General features: G+C 42.0%; 1 protein-coding gene across 1 annotated transcript; it reads right to left on the bottom strand.

Annotated features, from left to right (window-relative positions):
- Positions 1-6,399: 6,399 nt before the first annotated feature.
- LOC6567089 (protein wingless) lies at positions 6,400-16,608 on the bottom strand. Its single transcript, XM_001993251.2, has 5 exons — positions 15,790-16,608; positions 13,702-13,964; positions 9,219-9,520; positions 7,497-7,942; positions 6,400-7,344 (listed from the first exon to the last, which is right to left on the bottom strand). The coding sequence occupies exons 1-5, from the start codon at positions 15,888-15,890 to the stop codon at positions 7,038-7,040; spliced, it is 1,419 nt and encodes a 472-aa protein (XP_001993287.1). The 5' UTR covers positions 15,891-16,608; the 3' UTR covers positions 6,400-7,037.
- Positions 16,609-16,967: the final 359 nt, after the last annotated feature.

Raw genomic sequence — 16,967 nt, 5'->3', positions numbered from 1 at the left:
GCAGGCTGGAGGCTGGAGGCTGGAGTGCACTGAGGCCAGGCAACAACTTGAAATGAAAAATCTGGAAACACGCACTAACAAAGCAACAAATTGAAACTAAATACTTGCAACTTGCAACTTGCTGCCAAGTTCGAGTGGAAGTCGAAGTCGGGGCCTGGCCTAGCAGTCAGATAGCTGATCGTTTGCCTCTGTTCATTTAGCTTGAAATTGTTGCAATCAGTGCAGCGGCAGCTTTTAATTGCCACGGCACAGATAGCTTGAGACCGAAAGAGACGGAAAGAGAGAGGGAGAGAGAGACGGAGACAGAGCGGGAGCGGACTGAGCCACAGCTGCGACATAAAACCAACATGCCAAATGCCAGAGATGCCGCTGCTCAAGCTTTCCGTCGGAGACAAGGCGACGGCGACGACGACGACGATGACTTTTGTCTCATGCGGAAATCGCGACTTTGCCCCAATGTGTCCCATTGTCCGCATGGACTATCGTTGCTTGCAAAAGGAAATGCCTTAAATCAATTAGTTGAGCACTAATTGCCCCAATACCTTGTGGCATAGTTTGCCATTTGCTCAGCACCTGTTCAAAGCTGCGCCTTCAACTCCACAAAATCAAACCCAAGACCGCATCCTCGTCCTCGTCTCCTGCCCCATGCTTTGCCTCGCCATAACTGGCTTAATCTCTGCGCGCAAATTCCTGCGGCCTTCTCATTGTTTGACGTTGTAGTTGTTGTTGTCTCCTCGCGTTGTTGTTATCTTTCTCACAATCAAGGTGCACCGAGCAGAGCAGAGCAGAGAAGAGTATGCCGACACCGCCACCACCGCCAAGTTTCCTTTTCTCTTGAGTATGTGTGTGTGTTTGTGTGTGTGTATATGTATGCCCAACAAGTGCAAAAAACTGTCTCAAGTGCCTCAAAGTGGAGTGCCCCAAAGCGAAAGGAAAGGAAGTCTTCTTTGGCTTGGACGGGATGGATCTGGCAAGTGAACCGATATGAGAGCTTTTTGTTTAAGAAATGTTAAACTTCCTGTAGTCAAGTTGAATTTTATCTTCTGATTTTTTTTGTTGTTGTGGGGCGTGTCTCAAACAGATCGTTATCTACTCTGTCAAAAGAAGTATGTAATGCTGAAAGCATTATAAACTGAATTTTATGACATCCATAAATTCGAGGAGAGCTTGGTTTACTAGCTATATTTCATAAGGAACCAGTTATAGTCAGGTAATGATTGTTTACGTCATTGAAAAATCTTATTGTTTAATTTATTCAGTAAATTTAATGGCCATTTGTCTTATTTATAAGCACATTTAGTTTATATTAAGATTAATTAACTATGATAATTACATGCCTCCCAACAGTCTTTACTGAGGTGATTTACCCTCAAACTTACTGATCGCTGTTTTCAGCATCCAACAAAATATTATTAGTAATTATGATAATTGCGCTAAGCTCAAGAAATCTTATAATTACATAATTATATTATATGATAATACTGTATTTGATCATATTATATGTAATAATCGTCAACGTTAACTATCGTAAAAAAAACGTGCTTTGCAAGTAATGAGTTCCAAGTTATTTATACCATTTTTCCAACATGCTTATACCTTTGCAAACTTTTTTCTATTTAATCCTGAGTTGCAGAAGCAGTAATTAATAAAATCATTTGACTGCTTCAGTGATTTATTTTGTTCTATTATTTTGGCTACTTACACAGTCTTACAAGCTGTATAAATAATTTGTAACTTAAATATTTCTAAAATAACTTAAATTTCCTTGCACAAATAGCACAATTTAAGTTTAAATTGTGCTGATTATTTGTCTTGACTTCTCAGAATTAGAATCGTTTACTTCATTCCTCAGTTTCATTATAATAGCCATAATGGACCCTTGGTCTTTAATTTAATTTTCTTTTTACTTTTTGGCAAAGCCACTAAACCCACAAAATGCATCATCAGCGGACAATAAAGCAAAGTTAAACAAAGTTGGCGCACAAGCAACGACAACGACCAAAAAAAACAACAAAAAACCAACTACTTGCATCTCTCTCTCTCTCTCTCTGTCTCTCTTTTGGTGAGGGACATTCGGACATAGGAGGGCCAACGGGCTTGCCTAAAAGGGCCGGCAAACAAAGGACGGCGTTGATGTCGATGAAGTACAGAGAACAGAGTACGCACCATGGACACAAAAGCGCCCCGATGAGATGATCGCTGAGCAGTCAAAGCCTCATCCTCAACCTTAACGCTGCTCACAAAAGCCAGCTGAATGAGCAACAACAACAACAACAACAATAACAAACATAAAATGTTCGCATCCGTTGTTGTGCTGTGAATTTGTAGTGGGCACCCAGGCGCTGTCAGAAACCTCATCTCTTCCCCTCTCCCAATCCCCTCTCGACATGAGCAAACCTGACGCCCATCGCGATCACCTTTGGAATTCGGTGGCCGCGAACGCTGCATAATGGAAGCCAAATGATGGGAAACCTTTTTGCTCATCCACAAGTAACACTCAAAAAAAAGCAAAATCGAAAAAAAGAAAAAGTTAAACAAAAACTACAACTAATTAGGCATAAGAGACTAAACGAAAGTCGACCACTGGATTCGATTTGACTCTGAAGCAGATAGTAACTCAATTATGAGCACTGGCCACCCAGCTTGCGGCAGTAACAACAGCAATGCCACAACGCTGCCCCTTTTAATAGCCAACTGCTCAACAGCTGTCGCGTCTTTAGCCAAAAATGGTAATGTTTACATGCGTGTCGCACTGTCGTCCATGAATACTATGTGGATACTATGCACCCCTCTGGATGTGCCAATGTCCATGTATGTGTTGCCAACACTTTTTGCGTGCTGTTAATTACATGGCCAGATCGGGATGGCCACCTAGCTGACTGGCTGGCTGGTCTAGTCGTCGCTGCCGGTCTCTGAGGGTCTTTGCCTCTCTCTCGCCTGGTGGTCTCTGCTTGGTCATTGCTTCCTGGTAGTTCAACTTGTCGCCAGATGTAAACAGTTAACAGCAGCAGCAGCAGCAACTACAGCCAAAGCTAAAGTCACTGATGATTGATAGCCATAGCTAATAGTCGCCTGAGTAGGCCTACTTTTGTGGCACACTGTGATAAAAATTTCATTTCAAATCAGAAATGGTTTTAAAATATCTTGCTTAATTTTCTCAAAGCCTTTTGAAAAGTTTTCCCTCCGCAGACAGTTCAAAAAATATGTTATTTAATTATACTTTGCAAATCACTTTATATTTTTTTTAGAAACTTGTTTTCAAACACTTTTTTTTTAGTGTAGTAAAGCTAGTATAGGCCACTTGGCTATTTGTCTAATCCATTGAATTCTCACGGTTCACGCCTCGAGCACAACAATTGCCACTTAATTAACGCCGAACTCGCAAACCCCGGGGCCGAATGTGTCGAAAATATTTCGGCCCTTTTGCGCGATCTCTGTACATATCGGTTGGTGAGCGGGGCGCGGTTGGTGGCAGGGGCGTAAAGAGGAGGCGAAGGCGAACTAAGCGGTGCTGGGCTGAAAGTTTTGTCATGCCAGCGATCGCGCGTGAGTCGCATGACAAGTGATCGCAAAAGATCTGCGAGCTGAGTTGCAGCCCATGGCTCGGAGATATCCATGTCGAACCGTTGCATTTGCCAAATCAAACAGCGGCGCAAACGTGTGGCGTCTGCAATTACAACACAAAGAGGCGACTCCAGTCCAGTCGAGTCGAGTGGAGTGGAGTGGAGTGGAGTGGAGTGGAGCGGAGTTACATGCTCCAAACATGACGAACAACAACTGTCATTGTCACATCGAGCAACCGGCAACAGAGATGACTTGGCTGCATTTTGATTTCGTTGCACGTTGCACGCTGCCAGTTGCGAGTTACGAGTTGCAATTCATTAGGCCGCCAGACCATTTTTGGGATGCGCGTGCGCCGCTTTTGGCCGCCTCTGTGGGCCCACTGAGTGCAACATAATCTTAATCCGCTCGTTAGTTTTATTGATTAGGAGCAATGTCAGCCAGCGACGCAGACGACTCTTTGGAGACAACAATTGTCGCCTCGCTGTGCCATATTTGCGACATCCGCGCTGCATCCACAGACAATGCCACCAAACTTACCAAGCAGGCGTACTATGTGCCCCGAGGGGTTTTAACGGCCAATTTTAATATTAATGCCAATGCTTTTGCTATTGCTATTACTATTGGTAATGGATAATGGTCAAGTTCCCCTTTGCCCACCTTGTTGATGCCTCTTAGTTATACGTATCAGTTGGTGAACCATTTGGCAGCCATTTGAAAATGTTTCCTAATTATAAATGACATAATGTGTGGAAGCAAACTTTTCATTGTTCGTATTTTCTCTCTAAACAATTGACAAGATATTGTTAAAGATAGTTAGAAGTGATAAATTAAATTTATAAAACTATCGGTGGCAAAAGTATAATACAATTTCCACTTATTGTCTTGGAATTTAAACATTGATAATTGTTTGACAGAAAATCCATATGTTTTGTAAGGTATAATATTAATTAATTAGCTCCAAAGTCGTTATGATCAAGCCGATTAAAAAGGAATTTGTTTGTCACGTTTCCCTTACAATTGGTTTCCCATGCATTCGATCAAAGAGATTATGTTTCATGTTATTCAAATCCTGTTCAGTTCAGAAATAGACCAACTTATTTTTCTCAGCTTGCAAGTAATCAGAAATCTGCATCGACTTCCTCACAACAGAATTGCATTCCGGGTGCTTTCGGTTTTAGTTATTTTACTTTTTATATTTCCCACCCATTTAATGATTGTGAATTGCAGTAGCGTATCAAAGAGCGAAACAAAACTGTCAACTGAGGCGGACACATGTAGCACGATCACTTTTTTTTTGCACACATACTCTTACTACTCGAAGCTGGCAGATCAGTAGCTTGAATCAGGATCAATGTAAGCCGGGCCACATCAGCATCAGACTAAACCGGCAACGAGGCAAACTGGCAGCCTGGTCTGATCGTATTCCGATTCCGATACCGATTCCATTCGCTTCGTCTAGATCTGTCGCTGTCACTTGCATAGTTTGCCTCGGCAATTGCATGTACAAGAGCTTCAGCAGGTACTCCTCCTTCTGCTTTTCCTTCTCCTTCGCCTACCCCAACTTCATCTCCTTCTCCGCCTGCTGCTTTTGCTTCTGATTGTCGCTGAAAGTTGAAAGCCGTTCGGCGCTGGACGCTGACAGCGCGGAATTGTCGTTCGCATTGTCAGGGGCTGAGCAGAAGAGACGCCGACGATATACAAAAGATGCAACTGTCGTTGCTCGCTCGTTACTCTTGTTGTTATTGTTGCTGTAGTTGTTCTTGTTGTTGTTGCTGCTGTTGCTGCTGTTGCTGCTGACCAGGCTGACTGGCAGCAACACAAAAAATGCGCTTGGGAAACTGCCACCGAGCTGCTTAAATCAAATATTGAAATACCTCGCTCAGCAGCCATGACCCAAGCGACAATGCAGTAGCATTGCGGTAGCTCCCCATCTCCCCGTGTCCACCCCTCTGTTTTATTCTTCCCTCCAGCGGCTAATTGCCGCACACTTGAACCAAATAATTGCTCAGTAAAATAAATTCCACATTGTTGTTGTTATTTTTCGTAAAAGATTTTTTTGTTTTTACTTTTTGTAATGTTTTATTGATTTGTGTATTGCGTTCGCAATTTGTTGTAGTTCTTGTTGTTGTTGTTGTTGTTTTTCTTTATCTTTTTAATACTTTACAATATTGAATGTTGTCTATGTGCTAATATAAATTAATTAAAAATACTTGAATTAGTGGGCTAATTAATTAATTAATTATTAGTAATACCTAGAACGCACAACCAAAAAAGGCAACAAAAGATAAATTAAATTGTGGAGGGGCAGCTGCGGTGTAATTTTTTTGGAAAAATACCAAAAAAATTAGATATGTCCTAAATACAAACATGTATATATAAAAAAATTCATTTCTTGTGTGCAAATTTCATAAATTTCAAAGTAAAAATAACAGAATAAGATAATTTTCGTGTGGCGCCATCTAGCGTGCATTTGTTGTACTTACACTTAAACTAAAATTAAAACACACACTGATTAAACTAAATACACTTATTTATGTACACAAAGTTGATTAATGAAATAGCGAACCTGGCAACGCTTTGAGCACGTTCATGTGGCTCATATGTGGAACCGGGTTCCTTTTCCATATCCTCGCTTGTAGGAGAAGAAGAAACACACGGCGTATGCTTAACATGCGTTTTGCAGCTGGGCAAAGCGGAATGCAAGCAGCGCTGCCAGCGTCAACATCGCCGCTAACTACACAACAACAATAATAGCTAAAGATGTGTTGGTAGTTGCTATTGTTGTTGTTAGCGAGAGAGGCAGATAGAGAGAGAGAGAGAGAGAGAGAGAGAGAGAGAGACAGATCCTCATATAGAGTGAGTGAGAGAGAGGGAGTTTTAGAGTTTCAGCTGCGCGCAATTGAATTTCAGTCTTGTTTTCAATGATTTCGTATTTTTTCGTTCGTTTTTCTTCTTTTTCGTGTGGTGGAGTAGTGAAGGAGGCTTAATCGCGCTTTTCAAAATTGTAAAATGTTTAGCTAAACTAGGGCTACAGCTAAATATATATACTATTTATATTCATATGGGACTTACAAGTACAGCAACGTAATTTACATAAATTTGTTGCTAGGGTCGCGTATTGCTTATAGAACTAAAAACTGGGCAAAACGAAGTTGTACACTTTTCTTTTCTTGTTTTTCTTTTTTTTTTTTTATCGTGGCTATGAACTCGTGTCGTCGCTATATATATATAACTATATATATAATACTGCTAAAAAATCAGAGTGGGTTGTTGTTATGTAAACTAAAATTTAGTAGGGTTCATGGACATTGAATGGACTTTAACTAGGCTATAGTCTAGGCTCTTAACTTCTAATAACAAAGGCTAAGCGTAGACAATACATAACACATACACAGAGTGGGGATTGGGATAGGTTAGTGGGTTGTTATAGTTGGATTAAGGGGAGTATGGGGTATGTGGTGGGGGTGTGGCCCTTACAGGCACGTGTGTATGATCTTCTTGGTTCGACACAGTTTGCACTTGACCTCACAACACCAGTGGAAAGTGCAGGCGCAGCGCTCGACAACGACAACCTCCTGGGTGCGATAGCCACGCCCACAGCACATCAGGTCACAACCATCGACGCCCAGCGAGGTGTCGTTGCACTGGCGTCCGTGTGTGCCCAGGATGCCCTGCCTCAAGTTCTTCTCACAGAAACTGGGCGATGGCTCCAAATAGACAATGTCCTTGGGACCCGGCGGCTTATGCTCGGGATTGTGTGGATTTAGTTGGAAATGATATCTGCAAGCGAAGAGCAGAATGTGCAAAAATGGGAATTAGTTGACGTCTATCATTGATATCACATTGATTATAGGTATAAGTTGGCATCGTCTCAATAGCAAGACCTTAACAGGTCAACTTTAACAATAATATATTCTAAAAATAACAATTACCTATTGTGTTTGCGTCCCTGGCGACCGCGTCCATGTCCTCGAGATCGAGCACCTGCCACTGGCAGACTGTTGGGCGATGGCATATTGGGATGATGCTGTTTGCTGTTCGGATGGTTGTTGTCAAGTAGCAGCTCGGGTATGTGATCGTTGAGCATCCGCTCCTCATCATCATAACCGTTAACGGAGGGTGGAAGGCCATTGCCGCCGTTGGAGACGCCACCCACAACGCCATTTGAACCAGCGGCATTGGGGCTGATTACGGCGACCGCATTACTGCTCTGCCGCAGACTATTGCTGACCTGGACGCGTGTGGCGCCATCGAAGCGCGCCTTCAGATTGTCGCCTATAACACGGAAATTGGCCAGACGCATCCAGCAGGTTTTCACCGTACACGAGCCTGACATGCCGTGGCATTTGCACTCCTGACGCATCTCCGCCTGAACGTGCTGCAATGAGATGTGAGAGGGGGGATTCATTAGTATGACTTTATTAGGCTGCTGCTGCTGATGTTGCTGCTGCTGTTGCTGCTTTTCCAATATCTTTTTCACTTAATTATTTTGCCGTTTTTTGCTCGCTTCGATTGGCGGCCCGCCTGCCACGTTGTTGCAGTTATTAAAAATCAATAAATGTTGTTGCAACTTGCTGTGCGCATGTTGCATGTTATTGCTGCTGTTGTTGTAATTGGCCTGACCAAAAGTAAGAAATCAACGCAGTTGGGGGGCCCTGGCAGCCAGCAAGGCAGCACAGCAACACAAGGCACATGATCATCATCATCATCATCGTCATCGATGGATCCCATAACAAGTAATAAAATAATAACACAGATGGTGGCCCCAAAGAACTGGCGCTCCAGCGCAGGAGCAAAGCGAAGCAGTGACTAGCTTTGGGTAGCTCTGGACCTGGAGCTGGAGCTGATACACTGGGTGTGCTACTTTCTATGCCCCCACGATTAACTAACAACTGGGGGCACTGGAGGAGCTGCCTCCTCGCACAGTGGTCATTAACTGTCGATTTATGCTGGGAGTGCTGCGAGGCCACCAAATTTTCACATATAAGCTAACGATATGGTAATCGATAAGCAAATTTGACAAGTTTCAATTAATTGCCTGTCGTGGATCGATTAATTTTGCTTTAAGCTAATTCAAGTCACCTTTCGTTGCAGGCCATTGATGTTTAATTATTCAATTAAATTTTTGCAATGAAAACTAAACTTATCGATATCGACGTTGTATGATATTGAAGATTGGAAAAGTTATTCAATGAAATGAAATATCAAAGGCATTTGATTGATAAATGATCATTGGATGAGTAATTTCATCCACTGTGCAACTGATTCAGCAGCTGCACACTACTCTTTTTTTTTTGTGTAGCTCTCCTCCGGAGCTGGAAGCTGTCAACGATTTTAATATACGAGCTACATGCGCGCAAACGAGTGCATGGGAGAGAGACAGTGCCAGTAGAGTCTGGCTGCCAATTCCCCTCCTGCTGCATATGAGCGCTCCCCACCCCTTTCAACGTACTGTTGTCACTGGACACAGAGTGCAGCAAGTTGTCGAGTCGCCAATTGGGGCGGAAAACGGCTTAAAGAAATTGTCGATTTTTATTAGGCAAGTCGTAAATTGTTAGCCAACCAAAACGATGCTAGGCGACAGGCATTAGCCAGACATATGATGGTGGATCGGCTAGATGAATGGATGGATGCAATTTGATTGGTTTACTTACCGCTCGACCCGCCTCGTTGTTGTGCAGATTCATTTTCTCGCGTAGATTGCGTCCACGCTCGCCGGTGTCCACGAATTCGCGCGAGAACTTGAAGCCGAATCCGATGTTGTCGGAGCAGCCGCCCCATTCCCAATCCCGGACGCCGGCCACACTGCCCGCCTGATGGTTGGCCTGCGGAGAGCGCGTCTGGTGGCTGTAGTCGCAGGTGCAGGATTCGATGGTGCCTTCGCTGCAGGCTCGCGCTATCGAATGGGTAACAGCCGCACTGGTAATTGCATAAATGAACCCCGTCTCACGGCAGCCTGCAAGGATTATGAGAGGGAAAGAGACATAAAATATGAGCAACTGTTTCTGTTTCAGTTTTTGTAAAGGTTTTGTGCTTTGTGTGTCTGCCTTCTGGGTGTTCCACTTGGGGCACGACCCCCCAAGACAAGACAAGAGATCTCAATCTCTGCTCAAGTGATTGCTACGTGGGCAACAGTTAAATTCCTTCCTATGAATAATGGCACTTGTCTTCCAAAGTCTGGTCAATTATGACACTTCAAGTTATCACCGCACCGAAGTGCCGCGAAGTACTGCAAACTGACGCAGAAAACTGACACAGATTAAACGCTCCACTATAAATTCCAACTTAACACTTTGCACCATCTACCACAATCTCCAGCAACGAAACGAAACCAAAACAAGCAGTCCAGTCCAGACGAGTGGCCCTTGTAGAAAACTTTACTTTACCTCATTTTCATATTTTTCATTTTTTAATTTTTTTCTTATAGTTATTTTTATTTTTAGTAACTGCCTCTGTTTCGCCTGCGTTGTGGAGAGACCATCACAGATAAAGAACAATGAAAATTGAATTTACATGTTGCAGATAATTTTTCAAGTGCCAGCGCTCCAACTCAAGAGCCACAGATACATAAATTTATGTATCGTACATACACTGGATGACACATGAGCGCAGTCAGGTAGCTGTGTACTACTCATCTATTATATGTGTAAGGAGTCGGAAACCAATGCGTCTACAACTATTTGGTATTTACAAAAGAATTTCTTTACTATAACTGCATGAGTTTGTTACTAATATTAATAAGTTTGTTACTGTTGTGTTGTTTGTTAACAATACTAATAAATAAAATAAATAAACACTGAGCTGAAAATGGACTTCAAGTTTACATGCCTATCAAAGCGAGATATTTGTTATAGTGGGCAAAAGGCAAAAGGTTTATTGTTTATAAATAATTTTAGTTGATTTTCCAATAAAAATTTAAATATTGTTAAATTTTCAAATGTAAATGTGTGTGGCATAGTTTTGCTTTTCGTTATATCAAATTAGTTCTATAAAAATCAACTTTGTGTTGAGCTTGTTTCAATTCTCATGGACATTGACTTGGTGTCTTGGCTTGACTGACGATTGATGCAGCTGTGATTGACTGTCGAGCAGGTGACGATTGATAATGTCAGCTATGAGCTATGAGCTCTCAACTTCCGCTTAGAATTGCCGCGTTTGAATTCTCGATTTCCTGGAATTGTGGCACAAATTTTTATTTTATTTTGTTCAATTCCCGGTTAATGTTTGTTTGTTTCTAGTGTATGTGTGAGTGTGTGTGTGTTTGTGTTGCTTGGTTTCATTTTCATTTTTTTTGTGGTTTTGTTTTCTTTAAATAATTTCACGTAAAAGGTAAATATGTGCGATGTTTAATCTGTGATAAGACAAGGCGGTCGGAGGTCTGTCGCTGTTCGGCGCATGCGCAAACGTCGTCATCATCAACAGCAACAAAAGCAACAACAACAGCAATAGCAACAACAACTTGACTCTGACTTTTGGTGATTAGCTTAACAAGAATTCGCGTTACATTGCATGGCAAGTGGCGTATTGTATCTGTATATATATATATATATTTATATATATATATATGTGTGTGTGTGTGTGGTGTTCCCTCTTTTGTGGGTATTTCTTGTGCTTCTTCTTGTTTTTTTTTTTGTACGCCGTGTAAATAAATAGCTTGGCAAATGTTTCGCAGAAACAACGCCAACAACAAAAGACAATAAAACGGCGAACATTGAGCAATTAAGCGGTGAAAGAAATGAGTGGCTCATGAGCCCATTCGACTTATTCACATTGAATAATGGGTGTGTCGCAGGTACTCTTTAATTTAACCAAGGCAAACAAATGCACTCATCTATGTGTGTGTGTGTGTGTGAGTGGGGACAACGCCCACAAAATGTTAACGCATGTAATCTGAGTAGCTGAGTGAGCTGTACCCCTCTCTGCCTCTCTTACACCCTATCTCCCCTTCCTGCTCTAATGCTCGTTACTCCTTTGGACTTGTTTTTTTTTTCTTTTTTTGGTAGTTAATTGCTGAACGGATTTCCGTTGCTGCTGGGCGTGGCAAGCGACTGATGAAATTGAGAGCAGTAAATGCGACAGCTCCTGATTCTGCTTCTGTCCCGATTCTGCTTCAGGTAGTTCAAGAGTTCAGCAGTTCAGCTAAGCTAAGCAGCTTAGCAAAGGCTGCCCTCTTAGAGGCTGCAGTGTGTTCCTGGAATAGTTTAGACATTGATATAAAAGCCACAGGCAGCCACTGACAGCATCTTGGGGTGGCTGCCATTCGTCATCCTTCATGATTAAAATGTGCGCAAAAAAATGGAAGGTAACAGAATGCAAACAGCTCAAGAGCAACTAATACCCTAGGCAACTACAATAATCGAGTCAGCCTGTTAAAGCGTGTGGCGTGTCAAATTGACAAGGTGTCACCAATTAGAAAACAAGTTAGTTGAGTTGATTTGATTTGGCTCCGCTGCCCGCAAATGCCCTCAGTTGACTTCATTTGCAGGCTGCTTCAGAAACTGCGAAACAAAACAAAGTGCCCCGCTGTCTGGACTTGACAGGGTGTTTGCCAGTTGTCTCCAGGGTATTAACACACGCACACAGACAAACACACATGTGCAAACACATACACATACACCCATACATATGTACAGTTGGAAAGCCACTGTACGGTGCAACCCCAAGTGTTAATGGCCTAGGTGTTAATTAGGGCCAAGGGCACATTAAAAATATAAAAAAAAGGAAAAGGAAAAAAGGAGAGCGATGAAAGTGCTGCGATAAAAAGCTGTCACCAGTCCAATAATCCAGCAATATAACAGTGCAACAACTCGACAATCGACAAAATCCATAAAATGTCAAGAGAGTGCAACTCATAAAAAGGATGTTAGTCGTCTGTTGATAAGGTCAAGAGCCGGCTATAAAAGTCAGCTGTCAGTGGAGTGAAAGATACGAAAGGTCTTGCAACAGAAACGCACGCGACGCTGCACACGCCCACATTTGGAATGGAAAGTAGCTCTATGGGAATATATACATACAAATATTTATATATATATACGATAGCGATTTCCAGGTAGCTCAGGACGGTAGCTAATAAAACTGCAGGAGAGTTTTTGCCAAATGCAATTCATAAGAAGCTGCATGACTTCTGCTGCTGTTTACATTTATATGAAAATGATTGTTGACAACAGACAACAGGGAAGCCCACACGGGATTGCGATGTGGACGGGTCTGTCACAAAAAGTGTTGTTGCCCATGGACGCAGATCAGGTCGCCTGGGAGACTGGATCTGGAACTCCACGGCAACTGTCACAGCAGGCGAACAAACAAGAGCATTTGATTGATTTGAATGCAGCCCGAGGCTCGAGACTGATCTGAAGTTTTGGTGCTGCCAACCTGCGTCAATTAGCATAAACATGCTGAAATGCAAAGTGGAGCAAGTGCAGCAGACGCAGACAGTCGGAAACAAAGCAATTCCATTGTTACAGCAGCGGCCAGCGAAAGTGGCTCAACATATGGCAAACTTTTCAATGAAGTGCATTCGAGTTGTGGCAAGTGCCCGATCATATTACTGCAACTACAACAACAATAACAAACTGGCATCCCACACACATACACACTGCTCACAAACTCACTCAAACACTCAAAGTGACATTTCACAACAAAATAAGAACAACAACAAGATTTCAGAGAGTACCTAAAACTGAAATCAAAGCAACTTGTGTATTTGCCACTAGCAGCCAAAAAGAGGCGTTGACAACCAATACAAATGCAATGGCAAACAGATCACAGATCATGTTTCACTCGGGTAACCCCATTGTGGCACAACTTGAGCCAGTAAATATATTAAAATAATGCTACTCTTAGATTATGGATAGTTCACACAGCTATCGGTGATGTCGAAAAATATAAAGTAAGAATGGCAGCTTGAATATTGTTCTTGGCTATGATAATTTATATGTCTTAATGAACTAAAGAATCAGTAAATCCTTTAGATTATAATTATTATTTATTTGCTGCTAACCCCTAGAAAATTGTTTCACTTTGCTGATTTAACTGATATCTATTTACCTGAATAAAATCAATTTTATAATCATTAAATTTTAAGCTCGGCCTTAAATTGAAGTTCTTCCCCCGGAATATACTTGTACAAGTACTCACCCCGATCTACGATTTTGCCAAATAGATTCTTGCCACGCAGAAAATTTCGCGTTGAGCAATTCCAGCGACGATTGCGAAATTGATGCTGGCACTCACTGATGGCCATATTAGCGCCCTTGACCAGAGCTCCAAGCACGCCAGGATTATCTCGGACGAGACGCCGCTGCTTGCGACGCAGAGTTGAGTGAATGGCAGGATCCATGTACATAATGCCAGTGCTGATGGGTGATATGTTATTGGGTTCGCCGACCTTGGCAATGCCCCTATAATTGAGCAAAGTAAATGACACAATTAAATAAACCTCACACGCAGCGATAAAAATAATGTAGGTGAATGATGGGGGAGGGGGTAGGGGGGCGTGTCAAGACTATTTAATGCTTGGCTTGGTTTTTGCGCCTAATTACAAGTGGTGTATTCAGGGGCAGGGGAAAATCTCGAGCAGCTGGACACGCACAGCAACCGAAAAGGCCACAAAGACGGATCAACATTTTCATTTATATTTGTGTACGTATTTGTTTTTGTAATTTGTTTTTTTTTTTTTTGGCATTATGTTTATTTCCACTTGACTTGAGTTGAGTTGTGTGTGTTTTTGTTGTTCTTGGTTTTTCACTTGCGGCTTTTCCTTTTTGTTGAGCCACGTCAATTGCCGGCGTTACTCATGCATGCAGCACACATACACACAAACAAACACACACATGCAACCCCATACACTGACAAATATTTGATGACACTTGTCGGCACTCGCTTCCATTTGCTGTCATCTTTTTCCAACGGCCTTGCCTACATAAATGTTTCTATTTATTATTGAAACCGAATACACTTTAGTATATTTTCTTTCAACAGTTGTGTTGCTCTCGTTACAAATACTGTCTTTTTATTGTTATTTACATTTTTTCTGTTTAACAATAATAAATAAATTTCAACAAATGTTTATTGACAGCGGCACATATGCAAATTAATTGCCAATTCAATTCGCCGTTGATTGCGGTGGGAAAGTTAATATTTTCGCACTCATTGTTTTTATTTAGTATATACATTCATGCATACGCGAACAATTGTGTAATGGATACAAGCAAACGAAAGTGTAACAAAAACCCTCCATATAAAAACAAAAACAACAATCTCGCGACGGCGAAGCGCAATCGATGCGATTTCGAATTCGGCGATTCCCAGGCGGATTAAAATGAATGGCAACAAGATTTATGCGGCCGCCGCCGCCGCAAAAAAAAAATAAAATAAAATAAGCAGCAAATTTCTGTTTTCCTGAATCTCTAATTTATTTGTATTTGTACTTTATAGCGAAATTCATGTCGCTATAAAAAGTTATTACGGTAAGCATTTGTGAGCTTTGAACTTGAATTGAACTCAAGCGAACTTTTTGTGCGCTTATCGAATCGAAAGACTTAGGCAACAAACTTGATATGGTAGTACATCAAAACGAATTCTTAGCAAACGTTGATCATTTCTTGGTCACATTAACTGTGTCACACACACACACACACACTCTCTCTTTCTCACTAGGCATATCAAGACGCATCTCTTGGAGCTCCCCTGTTTCCCCCAGAGGTAAAAGTTGAATGCGCGCTTAGAATTTTTAATTGCATTCGTCAGACAAAAAAAAGAGTTAATGTTGCTGCATTTTGTGGCTTCCGCATTGTGTGTGAAGCATCAACAACAACAACGACAACAAGCAGAAGCAGCCACAAGACTTGACTTTTAAATGGTCAAGACCTTTGAGCATCTTTTGACTTTAGCTTGGGAAAATTATCTTCAAGTCTTGCGATAATTTTCGTGGCTTTCTTAACGGATGCTGCTTCTGCTGCCGTTGCTGGCGCGTGCCTCAAAAGTTTGTTGATGTTGCTGACATTTGGCTTTGGCTCTCGCAAGACACCGTTGCCGCCGTCGCCTGTTTGCGCTTGTTCTTCTCGCTCGCTCGCTAATTGCTTTAACTGTTTGTCCTCATACGAATTTGTTGGTTTATGCAAATGCTGCGTGGGCGCATATCAGCTGCTCAGTGGCCTTTTCAATGTCATGCACATGTTTCGCATCCCCCCCGATTCTTCTATTGGTTTCTCATGCTTTACTTACCACCACATGGAGCCTCGGCCCCTGCCCGATTTCTGTTTACTTTCGGCGTCGGCGCTGCATAGCGCCAGCAGGCAGACGATAAACATATAACTTAAATCCATGGCAAAGTTTTTCGCTTTTATTACACAAATATTATTGTTGGTATATGTGGATGGTATATAGCTGACCAGTTAGTCAGTTTTTATTTGCTTATTGATATTTGATTCGCTTGTCAATGGCTGGGCCTTATTTGCTATGTCATATATAGGCCTGGCTAAATATAATTTTATATGGCAATTTCACGTTCAATTAGCGCACTATAAATGAGGCATAATCCTCATTAGCATACGCACTGATACTGATTTGGATTTTTTGTGCATCGTATTGATGTGGATTCATATATCGATTTGTTTTCTTTTCAGTTGGATCACACTGTTCGGATTTGAATATATATTTTTCATATATACAGCCACTTATTTGTTTGTGCTTATTTCACTTGTAAAAAACTTGCAGCAGTTTTATGAATGAACAGATCGTAAGCTCGAAACACTTTCCATTTGCTCTACATAGTAAAAGTAGGAGAGTTGTTAAACGCGACGTAAGTATTCTGTTGTACGAAGAATTGGTGCTCCGGAGCGGAGGAGTGAAAGATTGTTACCCGGTTCAGTGCCAACGCTTAACTGAAACACACGGCGCGTTCTTTTACCTGGACCGATCAAGACTCAGCTCAACTCGACTCGACCAGAGACTCGACAAATAGATTTAAACCTGTTCGGTGCTGCCCGTTGCCCGTTGTTGCGTGCGCGTGTGTGTTGACGACAGCGAATACGAGAGGCGAATGAGCGACTGACGGACGAGAGTCACAGCCAACAAACAGATCGAAGACAACCAACCAGAGACCCCAAATAATAGGCTCGAGTCTCGACATGACAGTCTCGCAGTCGACGTCGTCGTCGTCGTCGTCGTCGATGTTGTTGTCGTCGTCGTCGTCACACGAAATGCCGAGTTCTTGCACACGAAGTGCTCAATGCTCAATGGTTTGAAGCCCAGCAGGAAATAATAGCATTCAACATGCCTGAGATATATTACTTTTTAGATTTAAATACAGAGAGATATACAAGATACTTAAATTTCAATTTGTGATTTGTTATAGTGAAGAATGAAATTTAAATTAAATATGCTTACCAGAAATTTGTCAA

Source organism: Drosophila grimshawi, unplaced genomic scaffold (assembly GCF_018153295.1).
Source record: "Drosophila grimshawi isolate 15287-2541.00 unplaced genomic scaffold, ASM1815329v1 contig_1377, whole genome shotgun sequence".
Taxonomy (NCBI): Eukaryota; Metazoa; Arthropoda; class Insecta; order Diptera; family Drosophilidae; genus Drosophila; species Drosophila grimshawi.
Note: the sequence above shows the minus strand (reverse complement) of the source record. Positions and strands in the feature narration are given on the sequence as shown.